Below are 23940 nucleotides of genomic sequence, written 5' to 3'. Positions count from 1 at the left end.
GGACTTGCTTTATAGACCAGGCTGGCCTCAAACTTGCAGTGATCCACCTACCTTTGTCTCTCTGAGTTCTGGGATTAAAGGCATGCGCAACCACGCCCGGCAGGATGTATTTCTTTCACCGAATCCAAAGTCTACACCCCTAGTCGAGGTCCTTCATTGGTCTTGCACCTGGCCTCAGTCCTACCCCTGTGGCCGCTCAGGCCAGGTCTACTTTTCTTCTCATGGAGTAACTTCTTTAGGCTGGAAACCCTGAAGACACAGGCTCCCGTCACGCTTTCAAGCCTGACATGCTTAAACAGTCATATCTCACAGAACATGAGCATGTGATGCTTTTAAAATACTTTTGGAAATGTATTTCTTTTTATTTGCGTGCGTGCGTGCGTGCATGTGTGTATGCGTGCGTGTGTGTGTGTATGCACACCATATTATGTCCAGGTGTTCCCAAAGGAAAGAGGGGTGCAGCCCATCCTCCTGGACTGAAACGCTCCATTAGAAAGGGAAGCTCCTTGAACAGGAAGATAAACAGCTCAAGACAGCTTCAGGAAGTCCCTGAAACCAACCAGATTCACTAGGCCCCTCCCTGCCAAAGCAAGCGATAAGAACTGAGTGTCCCTCAGATGGGAGAAAGCTGAGCTGCAAAGAGGACTCTCAGGTGGGAGCAGAGCTGCCGAGAAGACCCAGAGAAGCTAGGTGGTAAAGAGGCATTTGGAGGAGAAAAGCAGCCAAGAGGACTCTACGGCCAGAGCAGCTGCCTGGAAGAGGTCTAGACCATAGTCACTTGGGAAGGACACTCAAGTGATGAGCTGCCTGCAGGCTGTACAGTGTGCTCCAAGGTTGCCAGCTTTTGGGAGCTGGGGTGGGCCTTGGTGATGCAGCTGTCTTTGAGTCGTTTCTGCACCTGAAAGCCACCCTTTACCCATATTCCTGTAATAACCCCAATAAAACTCAGGAGAGTTCACCCAAGCTGGACTTTGGTGGTATCCACACTTTGGTCTGCGGTGGGTTCCCCATCTAGGGTGAGGTCTGTGGTGGGTTCCCCATCTAGGGTGAGGTCTGTGGTGGGTTCCCCATCTAGGGTGAGGTCTGTGGTGGGTTCCCTATCTAGGGCGAGGTCTGTGGTGGGTTCCCTATCTGGGGCAAGGTCTGTGGTGGGTTCCCTATCTGGGGCAAGGTCTGTGGTGGGTTCCCCATCTGGGGCAAGGTCTGTGGTGGGTTCCCTATCTGGGGCAAGGTCTGTGGTGGGTTCCCTATCTAGGGCGAGGTCTGTGGTGGGTTCCCTATCTGGGGCAAGGTCTGTGGTGGGTTCCCTATCTGGGGCAAGGTCTGTGGTGGGTTCCCTATCTAGGGCGAGGTCTGTGGTGGGTTCCCTATCTGGGGCAAGGTCTGTGGTGGGTTCCCTATCTGGGGCAAGGTCTGTGGTGGGTTCCCTACCTGGGGCCAGGTCTGTGGTGGGTTCCCTACCTGGGGCCAGGTCTGTGGTGGGTTCCCTATCTGGGGCCAGGTCTGTGGTGGGTTCCCTACCTGGGGCCAGGTCTGTGGTGGGTTCCCTATCTGGGGCCAGGTCTGTGGTGGGTTCCCTACCTGGGGCCAGGTCTGTGATGGGTTCCCTACCTGGGGCCAGGTCTGTGGTGGGTTCCCTATCTGGGGCCAGGTCTGTGGTGGGTTCCCTATCTGGGGCGAGCAGACATGTGTGTTACATCTCCTTAGGAAACGTTTTGTCATACCACAGTCATAAGCTGACCCATGTGGGTGCTGCAAACAGAACCCAGGTCCTCTGGGGGAGGGGGGAGGTTAAGTGTTCTTAACTGCTGAGCCATTTCTTCGCAGACCCTGGTGTCCTATTCTAACTGTTGCTAAAACTATGAATTGTTACATTTATGCAACTGCAGGTATAGTCACTGATGATAAAACAAATGGCCATCATCCCTCAACTGTAGCATAGGAAAACAAAGAACAGTGAGCAGCAGATTCCTGCCGCTGACTGAGAGCATGTGGCTGGTGAGATTTCCAAGGTGAGCTCCTCCCTAGGGGATGAAATCAGCTCTGCTACTTTGTTTTGTGTTTGTTTTTGGTTTTTCAAGACAGGGTTTCTCTGTGTAGCCTTGGCTGTCCTTGACTAGTGTTCTAGACCAGGCTGGCCTCGAACTCACAGAGATCGCCTGCCTCTGCCTCCAGAGTGCTGAGATTACAGGTGTGTGCCACCACTGCCCGCCTGCTGTACTACTTTTAATTTGACTGCACAGCCATGAGTCCTAGACTACAGCACTTGGGAGGAAAACTGAGCTTGGGAATTCATCACTGAAACTCACAGAGACCCGCATCCCTCTGCATGACTGGTGCGGGTAGAGTTCACTGGCTTTATCCCAAGACATAGGAAATCTTACCCAGCAGCACCCTGGTCCGGGACCTTGAGGAAGTCCAGGCTCTCTGGTGTCTGTGACAATCGGTCTGAGCCTGTGGACTGTTGCCGTGGCAAGGGTGGGCGGGCCATAGAGGTGTACAGGCTTTTCTGATTGGACCTCTGGTTTCCAGGAGCGTGGGGAGGAGGCACAAACTGGTTTCTGATGACTCCATTTTGATGGCACCCTAGAGAGGAAAAGAGAAGAAACAGTGTCAACTTCTGTGGCTTTGCCAAAAGGTCCTCCATGCTTATTCTGCTAGCTGGCTGAAGGCAGGTAATTCGGCTAATCTGTCCTCAGTTTCCCCACCTGAAAGTATGACTGCCAGTAATATATTGTAAGAAAGTTAAAACTCAAATTTCCTCCCAACTTTACTGAGGCATAACCGATGAATCGGATGGTACCTGGGGGCTACAACATGGCAGTGGTAAAAGAACTTCTGGATATCTGGATTTCAAAACCCACAGTGAGAGCAAGCCAAGCTTGCAGCTTGGATCTGTGAGGCCATGACTCAGGAGGGCAGTGGGCAATGGGTTAAACAGTTGGACGTCCACTTCCAAGAAGTCGATGTAAGGAACGGTATCCACTCAGGACTTCCAAGATCAAGTTCTTAGCACAAGAGAGATTGATTTGCCCCAGAGGGACTGAGGCCAGAGAATAAGAGACAAACACGGGAGATAGAGGATGTGGGAGAAGGGGATGGAACAGGGAGAGAAGGTAGGGGACAAAGGACTGCCTGTGGCTAGAGAGGAGACAGCTGTGGCATATAAGACAACAGCAGTTTATAGAGGCCCAAGGGGAAACTCCATGTTAGCATGAGGTGTTTAGGGCTGGACAGATGGCTCAGCAGTTAGAGCACTTGCTGCTCCTCCAGAGGTCCTGAGTTCAATTCCCAGCAGGCACATAGTGGCTCACAACCACCTGTAATACAATCCGATACCCTCTTCTGGTGCGCATGAAGACAGCATATTCACACATAAAACAAATAAATCTAAAATAAATAAATAAATAAATAAGGATGATGTGTTTAATTTTGATTGGATATGTTAATTAGGTGAGCCGAAGGGGGCTTTTGGTTGTTGGCCTTCAGCACTGTGATAGCTGGACCTTGGTGGTCAGCCTCAGCAGGAGGAAGTGGCCAGATAAGGGACTAGACCTTGGCGGCTAGCTTTAGGTAGCAAGGCAGAAGGAATCTGGGAGGAGGGCAAAGCCTGCCAGCGCCATGCTTGCCAGCTGGCTGGAGTCCCTTTAGTCCTCTCAGGTGTCCTTGGCTGAACACTGCCATGTGAAGTCCGTGAGGGAAATACCGCCATCCAGCCACATCAACTGGACAAAGTTCTGTGCACCAGACAGAGATGTCGAGTCTCGTTCTCGGAGAGTTGCCTTGAGTCAGTGAGTCGTAGATGGATGATGGAATGGCTCTCGGTCAGGGGGGTGGGGTGGGGGCGTCATCACCCCCTGCCACGCATGAAGTGGCCCTGTGTCTCTTCCTGCTGACACACGGGGCGGTGCAGAGAGCAGTCTTCCTTAAGGCCCGCTTCAGTCAGGGGCAACAGAAAACGGCAGAATTCTCCAGTAGCGTGGAGTGGCCATGGGCTCTGGGGCTCAATTTTGGCTCTGGCTCTGGCAGCCTATCATCATAATCTTTCAGGAGGTCAGCATCTTCATCAAAGGACAAGGAGACCGGTCCAGCATTTCCCGCCTCTCTTCTAGCTCTGATATGCACTTCTCCCTTAGTGACTTTCATATAATCCTAAAGGTGCAAGTGAGCTTTCCCCTTCCCAGCAACAAGGGAGCAAGTTCCTGCTCTGAGCGGCAGTGTTCTAGGGCAGAGAGAGCATCTAGGAGTATGGCTTTTCATCCATCCGGCCCTCTTGGCATTTCCTCCCTCAGGCTCCAGGCTGGATGGAAACTAGATGCTGGAGATCAATAAGACTCTCCTCATCTGACCCAGTGAACAAGAATCCGAGCCCCCGCCCCGCAGCATCTGGGTGTGGGGAGGATACTGAGGCCCCACTTCCTGCCAAGAGTGCTTAGGAAAGAAAAGTAATGTGTTAGCGTGGGGCGTTTCCTAGGGCACCGAAAAGTAGGAGAGCATCCACATGTCACCAGAGACTCATTTGCCCATATCGAGTCCAGGGACTGAGAAGAGGCGCTCGGCATGCATATTTTATGCCTGTCGAAATTAATAATAATAATAATAATCAAAAGATTGGCTTGTATTTTATGTGCTTTCCAAATTTCATTGTACTACATATTCATTTTTTTATTACATTTTACAAAACGTGTGGTTTGTGATGAGCTGGGAAACTTTAACATCCTAAGGAACCGAGGGCTTAGGAGTTAGCTCAGTTGCCTTGCAAGCACAAGGACGTGAGTTCGATCCCCAGCACCCACACTAAGAGCCAGGGCTGGTGGTTCATTTTTTTACTTTCAGCCTTGGTGGGGCGGGGGGGCGGTAGAGACAAGAGGAGCCCTGGGGCTGGGCGGGCACTCAGTATACCCTAAATGGTAAACCTCAGGTTCTAGTAAGAGATTCTGTACCAAAAACCAAGTGCAAGCCGGGCAGTGGTGGCACACACCTTTAATTCCAGCACTTGAGAGGCAGAGACAGGCAGATCTCTGTGAGTTCAAGGCCAGCCTGGTCTACAGAGTTGAGTTCTAGGATAGCCAGGGCTCTTTAAAGAGATCCTGTTTCAAAAACAAAACAACCAAGGTGTATAGTGTATAGCTGTCAAGGATCGACATTTGAAGCTGTCCTCTGGCCTCCACACGGGTGTGTACGACACGTACCTGCACCCTGTCTCCATCTTCACCTACACACATACCACCAGCAAGCACACGGACCTGTACGTACACCCATACCCCCCCCCCCCCCAATACCTGCCTCCCCCAATAAATAAACAAACCGGAGAAACTTAAAGCTCTGGTCATCACGTGTATAGATCTTTCGAGAAGTGTTGCTTTAATAGATCAGGTTAATTTCTCAGTTGAGTGAAGAGGAAACTATCTTTCAGAGGTCAGGGCTGTGGTCAAGGGCAGGCGCACCTGGGCTGATTTGCCTGGAGGACTTGAGGACACTCTGGCCAGAGCTGAGGCAAAGGAGCATCCAGTCGGCCCTGGCAGGAGGCCAGCACTATACAGGAACATTAAGTGCAAACCCTGCTTCTTTTGGGTCCCTTTGAGCTTGGGTGCTCCTCGAGGGTTCAAGAAGAAATGGAGGAAAGAAATCTTGGCTTGGGCATGACAGAGACTCCAAAAGAGAGGAGAGGGACTTTCTCTCTTCCTGGCGGCAGCGTTCACGCTGGGAGTACAAGTGTGCGATCCCAGGACAGGGGACTAAACGGTGGCATGGTATTACTCACCTGGGAACTGCTCTGACTTGGCTCAAATATAGCCCCCAAATGACCTGTTGGGATTTAACCTAAAATGACTAATACCCTACTCTGGGGACAATTTCTTATGGTCTGAACTTCACAAGTGATAGATTTGCTTTTATTTAAAAACTGAAAACTATCTATTCTTTGGTTGAAGGACATCTAGGTTGTTTCCAGATTCTGGCTATTACAAATAAAGCTGCTATGAACATTGTTGAGCAAATGTCCTTGTTGTATGGTGGAGCATTTTTCGGGTATATTCCCAGGAGTGGTATGGCTGGGTCCTGAGGTAGAGTTACTCCCAGTTTCCTGAGAAAGCACCAGATTGATTTCCAAAGTGGTTGTACAAGTCCCACCAGCAATGGAGGAGTGCTCCCCTTGCTCCACATCCCTCCCCAGCATGTGCTGTCACCTGAGTTTTTGATCCTAGCCATTCAGATAGGTGTAAGATGGAATCTCGGAGTCTTTTTGATTTGCATTTCCCTGATGACTAGGCATATTGAGCATTTTCTTTAAGTGTTTCTCAGCCATTTCATATTCTTCTGTAGAGAATTCTCTGAGGGAGTTGAAGACCAGGTAGCTTAGTTTTACAACAAAACTTAGCTGTTTAAGGATTAAGATGTTTTTAGGTCTAGATAGGTGTTTTAAGTTGATAATGACAATATGTGATGGAGATTGATTTACATTCAGAAATTTAGACGCACCAAGATAGGAAAGATGTCTTCAAAGCTGTCAAATACAAATAGCCAAAACACTAAGAATGTAACATTTATATAGTTCCTGATTGTGTCATGGTTCTTCTTGCTATAGGTAGTTTATTATATATGTGTGTAATAATATAAATGTATATGTAAAAAAATAGTAAAAAAAATAAAAACAAAACCTGAAAACTATGGGGATTGGGGTGGTGGTTCTGTATGCTAGAGCGTTTGCCTAGTAAACATGACGCTCTGGGTTCAAACCTCAGTATCATACAAACTGAATATTTATTGCCCACATCAGAGAGCCCAGCACTCCAGAGGTAGAGTCAGGGGGATGACCAGAAGCTCAAGGCCACTCTCAGTACCACAGCAGATCTGAGTATGGTTTGGGCTAATGAAAACCTCATCTGAGGGGCCTGGAGAGATGGCTCAGTGGTTAGGAGCACTGTCTTGCTCTTCCAAAGGTCCTGAGTTCAATTCCCAGCACCCACATGGCAGCTCACAACCGTAACTCAAGATCCACTGTATCTGACTCCCTCACATGGACATTCATTAGTCCAAATACCAAATGTACGTAAAATTAAAAAAAAAAAAAAAAAAAAAAAAAACCTTATCTGAAGCCGGGCGTGGTGGCGCATGCCTTTAATTCCAGCACTCGGGAGGCAGAGGCAGGTGGATCGCTGTGAGTTCGAGGCCAGCCTGGTCTGCAAAGTGAGTCCCGGACAGCCAAGGCTACACAGAAAAACCCTGTCTTGAGAAACCCAAAAACAAACCAACCAACCAAACAAACAAAAAAACCCACCCAAACCAACTGAAACCAAACCAAAAAACCCAAAAATTTATCTGAAAAAAAAAAAAAAAAAAAAAGAAAAGGAAAGGAAAGGAAAGGAAAGCTGGCTGTGATAGTTCACACCTGTAATCCCAGGGCTCCAAGGCAGAGGCAGGAGAATTTCTATGATTTATTTGGAGGCCAGCCTGCTGTGCTTATGGAGTTCCAGGTCAGTCAGAGCTATGAGACCCTGTCTTTATTTTTTGATTTTTATTTGAATTTTTAGATTTTTCTCAATGTAGCATAGCCCTGGCAGTCCTGGAATTCACTATGTAGATCAGGTTGCCTTCAAACTCACAGCGATCCGCCTGCCTCTGCCTCCCTAGTGCTGGGATTAAAGGCGTGTGCCACCACACCCGGCAGTGCCTAGGTTTTCATGTGGGTGCTGGAGACCGAACACAAGCCATACTGAAACATCTCTCTAGTTGTCCAGACATCCTCTGTAAGTTATAGGTCCAGACTCAGTGTCTTACCTGGGGGAGCGGGGGCAGCTCTCATCGGGTAATTGGTGTTCTTAGTTCCACCAGAATACCCTCTGCTTTGCATGGTGTTTCTTCTGGTAGGGCCTGAAATAACAAGCAAGTAGGGGTCAGACTCAAGTCCTCAGGCCCGGTGCTCAGCACCCATTCCCACTGAGCCGTCTCAGTCAGCTCTAAACTCAGGGTCTGGTCTTTAGACCAGCGCAAGCAGATTGTTTTAAACACCACCGGGACACAGATGCCAGGGACACCCTGTGCACAAGAAAACATCCATTTAGCATGTGACAGACTGCCCATTCTTCTTGGCCTTGCTTTCGTTTGCAGTACCCTATCTCCTGAGAACCTCAGCACAGCCAGCAGCGGAAACACAAAGTCCTTGTCCCCAGATATGCACAGAAGAGAGGCAGGTCTAGGGTACCAGTCAAGGTGAGGCCTGGGAGACACTTACGGGAGTTCTTGGGCAGCCCAGGTCCAATGCTGACCTGCAGCACTTTGTTGCTGGGTTTGAGGATGGCCAGGTCGCCGAAGCCTTGGTGGAACTGCACTTGCCGGGAGCCCCCTGCACTCCAGGGACCCCAAGTCTCCTTTTTCAGCTTCAGTTCAAGGCTGCAAGAAGCACATTGGTTGAAATTATGAGCCAGAAGGAGCTAGTGAGAAAACAGTGCTGCTCATGAACCAGGTGCCGCCGGGAAGGTGACAACCCTCAGATGGGATCCAGCCCAAGCCATCTACCCCTCGGTAAAGGGGAGTGGTATATAGGTCCGCATGGTACAGGCATTTGGAGCGCAACACCTGTGAGGAACCCCATTGGGGAACAGGTTTCCTCTCAGATGGTCAGGTGTGACTGACTGCTGAGGGGCAGGAGGAAGAGACAACTTCCTCTATGTTGTATCATTGTGCTTCCAGCTGTTTTTGCTGTATGGAGGACTGAGATGTCAGACTCAAGGTGGTGGAAGATTCTGTAGACGTTGGCTACTGCTCAGTGATAATTTGTTATCCCATTAGTGTCCCAGATAAGGGAAAAATAAAACGAAATGAAACAAAGCCATCACAATCCAAACGGATGGGAGGTCTGATGGTTAATTTTAATTATCAACTTGATATGTTCTAGAATCACCTGAGAGAGAGAGAGAGAGAGAGAGAGAGAGAGACAGACAGACAGACAGACAGACAGACAGAGAGAGACAGAGAGAGAGTGTGTGTCAATACTGTCTAGATCAGGCTGTCCTTTGGGAAAGCGGGGGATTCATTGGGAGGACCCAGGCCACTTTGGGCAGCACCATTCCCTAGGCAGGGAATCCTGGCCTGTGTATGTATATAGAGACTACTGAGCACAAGAAAGCGTGCATATCTTAACTTCTCTCCGATCTTGGCTATATCTGCGATGCAATGTGACCTCCTGCTTCCAGTCCCTGCTTCGACTTTCCTGATAGGATGGGCTGTGACAGACTGTATGGATGCTGAGAAGCACTGCGTCTGTACACCTACACGATACACGGCACATTCTGCTGTTTTAACTTAGGTAATAATTGTTCTACGTAGCTGCCTACTGTCAGCTTCCTTCATCCCAGCATTAGAGTCTTGGGATTGCCTCGTTTTTATGAGTAAGAAGAAATGGACCCTGTTTCTACTCTATAAATGAAAGATTGGAAAAAAAAAAAAAAAAAAAAGACAAACAGCTCTCACTCAGCAAATGCGAGGTTAGAAGCCCAACAGTATGTAGTGTTTTGCCCATTAGAACATTTCACTAAAACAAGTGAAGGTGAGCCAAGACATGAGACATTGCCACCCGCACCCAAAGTCCCAGATTCCCACCAACCACTTTGCAAGTCAGAGCTCCTGGTCATTTTTACCCCGTTTCCAGCCTGGCTCTACTGTGCACTCTCCTAGCACCTGCCTCTTCTCTTGCCTTTACTTGAGTGATCTTTGCATTAAAAAAAAAAAAAAAAAAAAAAAGTTGGGGGCTGGAGAGATGGCTCAGCAGTTAAGAGCACTGTCTGCTCTTCCAGAGGTCCTGAGTTCAACTCCCAGAAACCACATGGTGGCTCACAACCATCTATAATGAGGTCTGGTGCCCTCTTCTGGTGTGCAGGTGTACATGTAGGCAGAACACTGTATATGTAATAAATAAGTAAATAAATCTTTTTTTAAAAAGTTCTTTAGGGGCTGGAAAGATGGCTCAGCGGTTAAGAGCATTGCCTGCTCTTCCAAAGGACCCGGGTTCAATTCCCAGCACCCACATGGCAGCTCACAACTGTCTGCAACGCCAAGATCTGACACCCTCACACCAATGCACATAAGTTAAAATTAAATAAAATATTTTTTTAAAAAAATTAAAAAAAAAAAAAGTTCTTTAATGATTTGAATATTTCACAGAAACACAAGTGAGACCCTGGCATGACCCCAGCCCATGACCACCCAGGCTCTACTGTCCCTGGAGACACTGAGGCACCCAGGGTGGGGGGCTTGCTGGAGTGGGAGCCATTGAGACCACACAGCCCACCCTGCAGCTCTCCCACCTCTCAGTCTGGACTCCGGATCCCAACTCACGTATTGCTGAATTTCAGAGGTAGCTGCTTCTGGGTTTTTTCCTCGTATCGCTTTGCTAAGAGGCTCAGGAACTCTGTTTTGAAGACGGATTCAAGCAAACTGTCGTATTCTTGCTCATGGAGGATGAAGAGGTCATCCTGCATGGTGCTGAGGGAGGAGGGGCAGTTAGCACAAACCACGCTTCTGCTCACCCACCAGCTCCGCCATTGTCACGTGGAGGCAGGGAGAAGGGTACGCATGCTAACCGTGTGTCACCGTACTGCTGCACGCTGTGCACACTGAACCTGTCCTGAACACAGCTGGGCTGTACCTGAGGCCCTGTAGACTAAGAATTACATAATACATTTGGTGAAATCTGTTTTCAAAGGGAAGTTGAGGTATTGGAGAGATGGCTCAGTGGTTAGAGGACTTGAGTTCAGTTTCCAGCACTCATGTTGGGTAGCTCACAACTGTCTATAAATCCAGTTCCTCTGGCTGGGAGGATACCTGCACATGTACAACACACACACACACACACACACACACACACACACACACACACACACACAATTCTCTAAAAAAAGGAAGTTGATGGCTAACCACTAAGGTAAGTAAAACACTTTCATGTGGTTTAAAAATCGAGAATAGATAGTCTATAGTTAAAGAATATATTTTAAGGCCTAAAGAGATGGCCCAGAGGTCAAGAGCACTGTCTGTGCTCCCCAAAGACCTGGGCTGAACTCACATGGTTGCTCAGTCTCAGGGGATCTGTCACCCCCTCTGACCACTGTAGGTACCAAGCATGTGCAGTGTGGTACACAGACATACTTGTAGGCAGATTCTCATACCCATAAAACAAAAACAAAGGGACAATTAAAAATGCACCTTAAATTTTACTTCTGCTTTCAAAACTGTAGATTTATTTACTTATTAGATTTTTTATTTTATTTTGGGGATTATAATTACAGTGGACCTCATGATGACCTCATGATGGCTTGGACAGACTGTCCTACGAGGGAGGAATTCTGGGAAGGAGAAATGCAGTGTCCTATTGAAGAGATAATTATGCCACCTATGTATCTCGTCAACATGGCCTAAGAGGGGCCCACCTTCCTAGGGGTGGTTCCTACCCAGGCAAGGGAGAAACTAGAACAGTGGTTCTCAGCCTCTGGGTCTCGACCCCTTTGGGGGTGGCTGGACAATCCCTTCACAGGGTTGCCTGAGGCCGTAGGAACGCAGCTAGTTCTATTCCGATTCATAAAGATAGCAAAATCACACAGTTATAAAGTAGCATTGAAAATTATTTTTATGGTGTGGGGTTCACACAACAAGAGGAGCCGTATTAAAGGGTCCCAGCATTGGGAAGGCTGAGGACCCCTGCACTAGAGAGGTCAGATTGTGTGTGTGGGGGGGAGGGTGGGGCTTATTTTTAGAAGATTCTCCTGAGTGTCAAGTAAGAGGTCCATCTCTCTCCTTCCCCATGCTCCTGAAAGCTTTCCTGCCTACAAGGTCATCTGAGGGTCTGATTCTTATTCCGTAAGGGGGAGGGGGCCTGGGAGGCAGGAATCGGATTTCATTCATCTGGAATCACAGGCAGCAAGTTCAGACTTCAATGCCAGTTCATGTCAGTCAAATGCAGTGAGAGGGCCACACACATACATTCTTTCACACACACATACACTTCGGTGCACACACACACACACACTCACACACACACACACACACACTCACACCCAGAAGCTAGAGGCCAGGCCCACATCCAGTCTCACTGAGCCTGGACCTCGGCCCCCAGGGGCCCTCCCGTCCCTACCTCCTCAATGCTGGGGTTCCAGGAGCACACCACTGTGCTTAGCTTTTCTGTGGGTGCCGGGGAGTCAAACTCAGGTCCCCCTGCCCGAGGAGCAGCCGCATTACCAGCTGTGCCATCTCCTCATCCCCCTCCCTCCCAACTCTGAGAGCTTAGGCATGCTCCTGCCTCCACCCGGGATTACAGGCATCAGAAACCAAGCCCTAGGTATTCAGTGCTGGGAGATGGGACTCATGCATGCTAGCCAAGCAATGCCCCAACGGGGCTACCTTCCCTAGCCCCTGGGGGCTGTTTTTTTGTTTGTTTGTTTTTGTTTGTTTTCTAGACAGGGTTTCTCTGTGTAGCAGCCTTGGCTGTCTTGGAACCTGCTCTGTAGACCAGGCTGGCCTCAAACTCACAGAGATCCACCTGCCTCTGCCTCCCAAGTGCTTAAACTCAAGATTCCTCTTAAGAATTCAACAACCAGGGAGCCAGAACCTCTGAGGAGAGGTGCTTTTCTAGTAATATAAAGTACTAGGAAGTCTACTGACCAGCGAGCAACTCCCCACCCCGTTCCCCCCCACCCCCACCCCATCCCCCCATTCCCCCCATCCTGCCCCACCACCCCACCCCCACTCCAGAGTTTCTGCAGCTCAGCTCATAGAACAAAGAGATCCAAAGCCTTGTCAGACCAGAGTCCACAGCATCGGTTACAGGAAGGCCACCCTTCCAGTGCATTCAGTTCTCCTAATAGGAGCTTAAAACTGGTCGCCTGTCCTGCATGGGTGGACAGTGCTGCTCCCAGAAGCAAGCAATAAGAACTAAATGAAAATTGCAGCGCCTATTTACAAGTGACTGGTGGAGGGTGGGGAGGGTTCCAGGGGCGCCCAAACAGCACAGGCTAATCCCATTGCTCTCATTTGCCCACTATAATGAGACAGTAAGACCTTACTCCTGAAGACGTTGGCTAAAGGACAGAGAAATGGATCTCAAATTGACTAAGGAAGTTGCTCCCTAGCTTTCACAGTCCTGGGAGGAGGCACTACACAGGCTGCAGGTGGAGAAAAGACATCAGTGGTCTTACTTAGTGCTAGACTCTGCGTAGGGTAACACCGGGCTGCCAGGCAAGATGTGCCCCGCCCCCCACCCCAGTGGAAAAGTGACAAGACTGCTTATGGGGAGTCCAGCTGGATTCGAGGCCTGCTCCACAGGGGGAAATCCATCTCCTGGTACTGTAAACCCGGTCAGAATCCAGGGCTAGGAAGGTCATAGGCCCAAGGTGGAGTGTGTGTGTGTGTGTGTGTGTGTGCGTGCGTGCGCGTGTGTAGATCCTATTGCTGCTGTGTTGTTTCTGACTTCGGATTTTATTATTGTAAAACTATGTGCATGTCTGTGTCTCTATGTGTGAGTACGTTCACACAGTGCCCTCAGAACAAGCATGAGGATTCCAGTTTGGTCCCTTGTTCTCCTGGCTGCTTTCCTATGGTTTCCGGGTTGCAGATGCTTGCTGCCAAGCCTGATGGCCCAAGTTCACTCCCCGGGGCCCACACAGGTGGAAGGAGAGAGCAGTTGTATTTATCCACAATATAGACCCTCTTCTTCTACACACAAACTAGGTTATTTTTTAAAGCAAAGAGTACGTGTTTCTTCTCTTCTCAGCCTTTTGGCTAGGATCAAGTATAAATATTATATTATTTTGTGCTTAATATTTCAGTATGTACCATTAAAAGGTAAAATTTCTTTATATATAAAAGTAACCACAAGGCCATTATCATTCCTAAAGAAATGAGCATTAAACCCTTCATATCAAATATTTACTACTGAGCACATTGCCCCAGACTGCTTCTTAATTGTGTTTGGATGGTTGGATTGTCTGAAGAGGGGGCTGGGAGCCTCTTCCTGCTGAGAGTCAGGTCATAAGAGTTAGCAGGGGCCTCAGAGATCAAGCCTGGGGGATACCTGATAGTCTGAACCAGAGAAACACATCCAGTGACTGTCAGTTCAGCCAAAAGCCAACTAGAAAGTCTCACAAATTCTTGAAAACACATACAGATGTTGTAACATTTATTTTTTTCCCCTGAAGTGCAAGACAGCTACTCTCTGCTTTCTTTACGCCCACACTGTTCTGAGACGTGTCCACACCTACACCACCACTCAGAAGTCTGGTACCACGATTGGCTTCAGCTCCAGGCCCACTCCTGCATGGCCTACCATCCTTGCCAGCCTTGTGGCTGCTTAGCTAGCCTGGGTTTGAACCACTGACCTAGTCATGTGTCAAGAAAGTGACGGAACTATATTGGTCTTGGTGAGTGGGAGGCCCAGGAGCGGCAACATGCAGGAGTGACTAAACGTTACAGGCTTTCCCCGTTGGAGCTGGGAAAGCCTACAGGCTAGGGGCCCCTGAAAAGGAAAGGCCATTAGGAAACGGGCCTGCAGACTACACACACTACAGAGAGGCATGGAGAAAAAGCTGGTCTTACCAGACATATTCTATTCCTAGAGGCTATGAGAGAAGGCGTTGGTTTTGTTTGTTTTTGTTTTTCAAGACAGGGTTTCTCTGTGTAGCCTTGGCCGTCCTGGACTCGCTTTGTAGACCAGGCTGGCCTGGAACTCACAGCGATCCTCCTGCCTCTGCCTCCTGAGTGCTGGGATCAAAGGCGTGCGCCACCACGCCCGGCTGCGAGTACCTTTCTTTACTCACTGAACCACCTAACTCTGCCAGCCCTGCTTTGCTCTATTTCCTTCATGCATTTATTCATCCAATTCATTTACAGACAGGGTCTCATGTATCCCAGGCTGGACTTGAACTTGCTTTTCAGTCTAAGATGACCTCGAATTTCTGGTCATCTTGTCTTCACCTCTAAGTGCTGGGGTGACAGGCAGGCATCACTACACTGAACAGCGCTGGGAACAGGACCCAGGGAGGGCTCGACGCGTGCTACCCAGGCACCTGACCAACCGAGCTACCTTCCTAACCTCTGATCGTGGGCCTGGTGGTCTGGTGCGACAGCAGGTGGTGGGCGTTGTGGAGGCGAGCCACGGAAGACACCCTGCCTCAGCTACTCCCCACTCACCTGAGGGACACTGACAGGACCCTCTCCATCTCGATCCTCCGCTTCAGGACTTCCTTCACGAGGCCTCTGTCCGGGCCCTGCTTCACTTTTTCTCTCCCAATTAAGTACAAGCACTTTGGGGTCAGCAGCAGGTCCCTCTTGACACCCTGGGGGGGGGGGGGAAGGGACTTTCAGAAGGCAGCCAGACACGGTCAGAGTGGCAACCGTGACCATGTACCACCATTGCCGGGCTGGTGCGGCTTCACTTTCGCCAGAATGGCTGCCCTGTGGCTGCTGACTCAGACCCCTTCACGGGGAAGAGGCTGACCTACACGATGATTGCGACACGACTTTTTTTTTTTTCAGCTTATTAAAAAGGCCTTTACATATAGTTCCATGATAAGGCATCAGGACAGCAGTGTGAAGGCAGTGTCTCAGGTAATCCCACAAACACGGTGACCTTACAAAGGATTGTTATGGCATGGTCTTCAAACAGGCCTCCCTTCAAGTCTCTGTAGTACTTTCTTGGGAGTCCATGAAATTACAGAGAAAGTCATTAATAAGCAAAGAATATGCTTTAGAATATATAGCTGACCACTTTTTGAGCACAGCAGTGCAGGAGCCCCCAAAACACATGCCACAGCAGCTGGTCCAAGCTCACGGTGCAAGCCCTGGCCACCTTTTAGCAAAACAACATCTTTCTTATTAAGTTAGTGCTGTAAGTTACTCCATTCCTCTTCTTACTATTATTTTCATTACTATTACTTGCCTAGTAGAAGCTGCTTTTTAAAAAGTCAGCTGGGTGTGTGCCTCAGGTGGCTGAGCGCCTGCCTCGCATGCACAAAGCCTTGGGGTAACACCTTGCACTACAGAAACTGGGCATGGTACACTTGTAATCTCAGCACCCTAGAGGAAAGGCGAGAAAACCAGACGCTTAACGTCTGCTCTGGCTACATATGGACTTGAGGCCACTCATATACGAGACTTTGTGTCAAAAACAAAACAAAACGTAAAGTTTCACTTAATGGGATACTATACAGGCATATAAAATGAATTCTGTTAAGATATTAATATTGGAAGTTCTTCCTGGCATAAACAAACAGGACATAAAAGAACATTTAATGCACATTTTATCTTGCAAAACTACATAGGCAAATATGCTTGCAAGGAAAGGTTCTGAAGGACACCCACAAAATGCTAACAATGCTTACTTATCATTGGCTGTTATTTTTCTTTTGACTTATCTGGGTTTCTGCAGTTTTTCTTCAATGAACACAATCAACAAAATGACAAGCTTTTATTTTTGTGACTCTTCCTTTCTTTCTTTCTTTTGGTTTTTTGAGACAGGGTTTCTCTGTGTCACCTTGGCTGTCCTGGACTCACTTTGTAGACCAGGCTGGCTGCGAACTCACATTCACCTGCCTCTGCTCCCCAAGTGCTGGGATTAAAGGCGAGCGCCACCACCCCCTGCTCTATCGTGACTCTTTTTTTTTTTTTTTAAGATTTATTTAGTATTATACATACAGTGTTCTGCCTGCATGTACACCGGCAGGCCAGAAGAGGGCACCATATCTCATTATAGATGGTTGTGAGCCACCATGTGGTTGCGGGGAATTGAACTCAGGACCTCTGGAAGAGCAGGCAGGGCTCTTAACCTCTGAGCCAGCTCTGCAGCCCTGTCTGTCGTGACTCTTGAGGGACAGGTAGCTGTGCTTACCTTGAACCTCCTGTCGTACTTTGTGACCGTGTCAGCGAAGTCAATCTTCTCCCTCTTGCCTATGAACTGCTGCAGTTCCGGGTGGTCCTCCATCCCGATGTAGTCCCCGATGAAGTTCCGGTTGATGCTGTTCCTCCTTCTCTCCTTCTTGTTCAACAACAGGTCTGAGGCTACGATGCGCAGGAGAGCAGAGAAGGAAGACAGATGAGCGAGGCAGGAGGAGAAGGGCACTTAGAGTGACGCACACAAAGGCCCCAGACGACGCGAGAGTAATTAACACGTGCTGAGGGCAGGACAAGGAGCAGTTTCCAATTCTTCTTAGGCTCAAACTACTTGATTTTTTTTTAAAAAGAGGGTCTCACCATGTTGACCAGGCAGGCTTCAAACACTCAGAGATCTGTCTGCCTCTGTCGCCTGAGTGCTGAGATTAAGGTGCGTGCCAGCACGTCTGGTCCTTGCTCTATTTTTAGCTTTGCTCAGTGGGAGCCAGGAAGAAGGCTCCCCAGGTAAAGATGCTGGCTACTCAGTGAAAGAGATGACTCTCCAAGTTGTCCTCTGACTTCTGTTGTGTGCTGGGGTGTGCGCGGGCACACGTGCGCGCGCGCGCGTGCACACACACACACACACACACACACACACACACACACACACGATAGAAAACTTTAAAAAACATTAAATGAAAGCCAGGCGGTGGTGGCGCACGCCTTTAATCCCAGCACTCGGGAGGCAGAGGCAGGAAGATCTCTGTGAGTTTGAGGCCAACCTGGTCTACAAAGTGAGTCCAGGACAGTCAAGGCTACACAGAGAAACCCTGTCTCAAAAAACAACCAAACAACCACCACCGCCAACAAAACAAACAAACAAAAAACATTAAATGGGTGAAATAAAATTACGAAAATACCTTCTTCTCTCATTTGGACATATTTCTTCCGTGCCACAAACTTCCTCCACGTTTTCTGTATCACGCGGGCATACCCATCGTATTTTCTCTCTCTCATCTCTTCAAGAAGAAATAGCTGGAATGGCAGAGAAAGCACATCTGAGCCAACCACATGATCTGAACAAAATTTTATATTAGTTGGAAAATATTTATTCTACATGCATGAGTGTTTTGTCTGTGTGCATGTCTGTGTACCATGCATGTCCGGTGCCTTGAGAGGGCGCCGTACCCTTCAAAGTTTGGCTGTGAGCCACCATGTAGGAACCCAGGTCCCCTGCAGAGACAGCAAGTGCTCTCCACTGCTAAGCCATCTCCTCAGCCCCCTTTCTTCCAAGGAGGCTCAGTGTACTGGGGAGATAAATATGAGGCAGCGCCTGTCATGAAGATGATTACTATGGGATGTTGTTTATGAGCCCTACCCACATTTTATTTATGTTTCTTCCATTAATGGAAAGGAAACAGAAACCGGCTGAGTCTGAACACGGGAGAATGGCCTCTGCCTTCCCTTGCTCACAGTCTCTGGGACTTGTTCCCTTCCTTGGTCCAAGGAGGAAGCAGGTAGCCAGGTCAAACAAGCGGATGTAGCCTGCTACAAACAGCCTCAGAATAGAACCTCCCAGCTTCTGCCCGAATCGAGTGTGTGTTGCTGTGGGAAGGAAGGCTGCCCTACTTTTGGTTGCATAGAAGTCTAGACTTCCTGCCTCATGCAATCTCCAAGGAGCAGCCAGGGCACAGGACGGAAACCACGGTGGCTGCAGCCAGGCGGGAGCAGCTACTCTTGGACTCTCGGGAGAGCTGGCACAGCACATGGCCCAAATCAGACTCTGAGGAGCCAGGCCATGCAAACAGGTCACGCTGAGCCATCTCATACACAGCTCTGCAATTATGATGACCAAGGGAGCTGCAGTGTGCTTAGTGTCTGCTCTGGTCAGGCATCCTTCTAGACTGTCTTTCAGCACACTCCTGTCCACTTCACGGAAGAGGAGGGTGGACCTAGACTGGCCAGGGCTGAGCAGAGAACCTATGTTCTCTAGGCACTGACAGGCTCCTCTTCCCCAGAACACACAAAGCTTTCTCTAGACCTGCACTTCCTCAGCTGTGGAACTGTGGGGAAACTGCTCATCCACTTCCATGTAGTGGTTTACATAGCCACCGAGGAAAAGAAAATAAAACAGACCAGTATAAATGCAAGGTAAAGATGATGTATAGTCACTGAGGAAAAAAAAAGTTTGAGAAAAGGGGCAGAGAGAGGGCTCAGCAGTTAGGAGCGTTTACTGCTCTGGCAGAGGACCTGACTACAGTTCCCAGCACCCAGCACGTCAGGAAGCTCACAGCTGCCTGTAGCTCCAGTGCCTCTGACACCCTCTTCTGAATTCTGCAAGCATGCACACTCAGGTGCACGCGTGCCCACACAGACATACATATACACACAAATAAAAATAAACACAAATAAAACTTTTAAAAAAGATTTCCAGAAGCAAGCTGAGAACCTAAGCTAAGGGACTTTGAAGGAAGCTGCGAATGCTGCCTGTGTTGATCTGAGCATATACATATATACAGGAGCCATGTTCTTGCCACTCAGTGTCTCCCGGCCACAGCCACGGCTGCCTAGAAGCATCCAGAACAGCAAATTCCAGCAGGGAGGAACCCCAACCCTACAGCCTTCAGTACAGTCCTAGCTGGACTCAGGAACATATTTCTAGACCCCAAATGCGGCTCACGGCTTAGCAACTGTAGAGACGCTGGAAGTCCGAGCTGCGTGGTCCCTTGTGGGAGTGTGTCCCTTGCTATTTTTCATCTTGGTTTTCCCCATTTCCAACTGAGGCTAGTTTCCCTTTCTTCTTTTTCAGCGCTAACGTGGCAGGACATACATAAAACCTCTGTGACCAGAAAGAAAGGAAATGACAGCAACAGCTCCCAATATCCAAGAGACTATTTCAAAGATTGGCTGGGGTTTAGGTATTTCTTTGGTTTTTGTTTTCCCCCTTCAAAACCCCCGGGGCTTAGATACCAGGGGGATTTGAGACAAAGAACAAGAGAAAAACCAAACATACAGACACATAGAACAAAACATAAAGTTTTAGTGTCTGATGTCTTTTTCTTTTTTTCGAGACAGAGTCTCTCTGTGTAGCCTTGGCTGTCCTGGACTCATTTTATAGACCAGGCTGGCCTCACACTCACAGTGATCCACCTGCCTCTGCCTCCTGAGTGCTGGGATTAAAGGCGTGCGCCACCACAGCCTGGCTAGTGTCTGATGTCTTAAGCCAGTTCTTGAAGCAAAGAGGCTATTTGCTGTGTATTCAGCAGTCACTGTAAGAGGTGGGGCAGAAAGGGCAAGGTGGCCTTGTTGTTTTGAAGATTTAATTTTGTTTTTTTGTGCATGTGTCAACGTGGGTACCCTCGGAGGGCAAAAGAGGGCACCGGATCTGCTGAACTTGGAGTTACGGGCAGTTGTGAGCTTCTGATGTGGGTGCTGGGAACTGGATTTGGGTCTCCTGGAAGAGCAGGAAGCTCTCCTAACCCCTGAGCCTCTCTCCAGCTCAGTAAGGCAGGTTTGAAAAAGTAAACTTTGGGGAAAGTGCTTCCAAGTTAAGGCTAGATGTGGACAGAAGGGGAAGGGGAGAGGGTGGGGGGGGGAAGGAGGAGAGGGAGGGGGAGGGGAGAGAGTGAGGGAGGCGGATGGGGTGGGGGGGAGGGGGAGGGGAGAGGGAGGTGCCGGTGCCTCTGTGTGCGATGGAGGAAGGAGACTCGAGAGATGGCTAACAGCTGTTGGGAGAACAGCAAGCTAAAGGAAGGCCTAAATAAACACAGGTTTCGGATATAAATTCCAAAGCTCAATTAAATCAGAATAAAAAAAAAAGCAGGGAGAACGATTGAGACCATTTTAAATTATACATGAAGATTTTCTGAGTCGGGAAGTGAGGCTTAGGAGCGCGCTGCTGTTCTGACTAATCACTACAGGCCACTTTAGATAGATCAAGAGCTGTTCTGTGGGTTGCCTAATGGTGTTATGACCCAACATTTTCACTTTATATTTGGAAATGAAATTGCTGTGAGACTACAAATAACTCAGTGTGGAAAAGTGCTACCACAACCTTATAGACGGGGGTCTACTGGCAGGTGCCATTTATTTCTTTAATAATCCCCACGGCTTGGCAGGCCATTCAGATCCTGCCTTCATCTGGCAGATGGAACAGGAGTCTGGAATGGGAGGTTGCTGTGGCTTTTCGAGACAGGGTTTCTCTGTGTAGCCCTGGCTGTCCTGGAATTAGCTCCGTAGATGAGGCTTACCTCAAACTCACAGAGATCCACCTGCCTCTGCCTCCTGAGTGCGGGGATTAACGGGGTGAGCCACCACGCTGGAATTTGCCTATTTCTTGCCTCACTATCCATGCCCGTGCTATTTCCTCTTGGGCAGAGTATATTTGCCCACTTCACCATCATGTTAAAAAAAAAAAAAGATTTATTTATTATGTATACAGTGCTCTGCTTACGTGTACGTCTGCACGCCAGATCTCATCATAGATGGTTGCGAGCCACCACGTGGTTGCTGGGAATTGAACTCAGGACCTTCAGAAGGGCAGCCTGTGCTCTTAACCTCTGAGCCATATCTCCAGTGCCCCATTTTTTTTTTTTAAACAAAACAAAATAGAAAACTCAACAGGGTCTTGTATAGCCAAGCTGCCCTCAAACTCACTTCACGGCTGAGGCTGACCTTGAGGTTTCTGATCTTCCTGCCCCCCGTCACTCAGTTATCAGGGCTACAGGCTTGTGCCGCCACGCTCCTTTCATGTTGTGCTGGGGATGGAACTCAGGGCTTGTGCAGGCTAACCCAGCGCTCTATCAACTGAACCACATCCTCTGGCTCTCTCACCACTAATCCCTGAAATGAGGTTCAGTGATGGAGGTGGACCGTTTAGATGGGGTTGTCCTTTGAGCATTTCTGGGGCAGAGGTATCTTTTTGTTGTTGTTGTTGATTTTGGAGACAGGGTTTCTCTCTGTAGCCTTGGCTGTCCTGGACTCACTCTGTAGACCAGGCTGGCCTGGAACTCACAGCGATCCACCTGCCTCTGCCTCCTGAGTGGTGAGATTAAAGGCATGTACCACCATACTTGGCTTCATTTTTTTTTTCCTCCTAGACAGGGTTTCTCTGTGTAGCCCTGGCTACCCTGGAACTTGCTCTGCAGACCAGGCTGGCCTCGAACTCACAGTGGTTCACCTGCCTCTGCCTCTTGAATGCTGGGATTCAAGGTGTGTGTGTGTGTGTGTGTGTGTGTGCGCGCGCGCGCGCGCGCGCGCGCGCACACACATCACCACCCAGCTGGATTCTATCATAGTTAAAAAAAAAAAAAAAAAGGTCAGCTTACTAGAGGCCTGCATGCATTAATTCACGGGTCTCTGCTGTTGACTGTGGATATGGTGTGACTGGCAGCTGCTTTCCAGCCCTGCAGCCTTGACTTCCTGGCAATGATGGACTGTGAGCGCAACTGAACCCTTTCTTCCTGAAGCTGCAGCAGGAAGGAAAGCTAAGGTGGGTGTCAAAATTCAGCTCCCAGCAGCTTCTCCAGCTTAAAGATCAGTGGCCTTACTCTGCAGCCCTGAGCTGAGGGCGCCAGAATTACTCAGGGTTCTGATGGACTCCCACTCACACGGTGACATTCTCTGGGAACCCCGTGCCCACGTCTGCATCAGGACACATACAAGTCTCCATGAGTCCCCTGCGGAACCCTGGTAAGTTCGTGGCGATGTGAATGTGCGTGCAAGGCTGTCTCAGTGGCGTCTGGGCACCTCCCTCGTCTCGTGGTCCCCTCAGGGTTGTTCCCTAGTCTCCCAGGCTCTATCCTGGGATTCCCACCCTGGCCGAAGCTCCATCCTGGGCCCATCCATGTGTAAGTGGCCTGTCTGGTGTAACCTAGTTGAGGACACAGTCGCCCGACTTCCCTTATAACACAAACAAGTCCCTTTGCAGCTCGCATTATTCCTAACTGAGATGCTCATTCGCCTCGTTGATAGGATGGGATTTATGGTAGCCACAGAAACAAATCTCTGGGCATGTCGAAGTAGAATTATTTAAAATAGGTTACTAGAGACAGGAAGACCCATCCTATATGTGGGTGACATCACTTCACGGGTTCAAGTGTCAGATGACAAAAAAGAAGAAGAAAAAGAGAAGAAGAAGAAGAAGAAGAAGAAGAAGAAGAAGAAGAAGAAGAAGAAGCAGAAAAAGCAGAAGAAGCCGCTAAGCACCAGCATCCATTGCCCCTTGCCCTTTGACCGTGGACAGTGTGACTAGCTGCCTCAAGCTCCCGGGCACACCACGCACCATCCCTTCCACAGCGGACCATATCCCCACCCCCCACCCCCAACTCTGACCCAAACTAAACCTTTCCTTCCTTAGGGTGCTTTCAGCAGGTATTTTGTTGCAATAAGTAACAGCACAGATGAACAATACAGCAAATTCTGTGTCAGTTACTGGGCAGCTCCTGTTAGGGGCTTTTGTTACATAGAAGCAACCTAACCAGTCTGGGCCCTTGCCCTCCGAGACGACCCCGACCTTGTAGAAGGGGAAGAAAGGAAGCCATTCCACAGGGTGATGTCTCATCAAATACCTGAACGCTATGAAACAAGTGAGTCTTGCTGGTGGAGGAGGCATGGAGACATGGAGGGGGGTCAGACTTCCTCGAGAAAAAGCCATGAAAAGCCAGAGGCACCAGAATCCAGCGGTGTGGTGGGGCAACTGGCACAGGCAGGACAGGAGGACAGGCGTGGCCCTGCAGCTGGTACTCACAGACTCCGGGGCTTTGATGAACACTTTACTCCTCCCGAGCTGGAACTGGTCGCTGTCCATGTTGACAGACTGCAGCAGATGGAGGACGCCTTGTTTCTCATCTCCTCTCCACACAGGCCAGGTAGCTTTGGTGAGAATGGCATACCTACGAGGGGGAGGGGGAGAAAGGTCCTGTTTAGGGCAGCGGGCGCCGGGGGGGGGGGGCAGGGGGGGGAACCTGGGCTCTTGGTAGGCCAAGAAGAGTCTTGAAGGCAAATGCTGTCACTGTGCCCCTGGGTCCCCTCAACTCCACCCAGTGACAGGTGATGGATCTTTGTTTTTCAAGACAGGGTTTGTCTGTG

At 49.2% G+C, this 23940-nt stretch overlaps 1 protein-coding gene across 1 annotated transcript in view; it reads right to left on the bottom strand.

Moving 5' to 3' along the window:
* Positions 1 to 23940, bottom strand: part of Myo1e (myosin IE) — a 196209-nt gene that overhangs the window by 13999 nt on the left and 158270 nt on the right. Inside the window, 8 exon segments of the mRNA XM_051156748.1 lie at positions 2385 to 2586; positions 7780 to 7872; positions 8234 to 8391; positions 10336 to 10482; positions 15175 to 15320; positions 16871 to 17040; positions 17772 to 17886; positions 23600 to 23744. Of these exon segments, the coding sequence (XP_051012705.1) occupies positions 2385 to 2586; positions 7780 to 7872; positions 8234 to 8391; positions 10336 to 10482; positions 15175 to 15320; positions 16871 to 17040; positions 17772 to 17886; positions 23600 to 23744 (1176 nt within the window).

This window comes from Acomys russatus, chromosome 14 (assembly GCF_903995435.1).
Source record: "Acomys russatus chromosome 14, mAcoRus1.1, whole genome shotgun sequence".
Lineage (NCBI taxonomy): Eukaryota > Metazoa > Chordata > Mammalia > Rodentia > Muridae > Acomys > Acomys russatus.
This window is presented reverse-complemented; position numbering and strand designations above follow the sequence as displayed.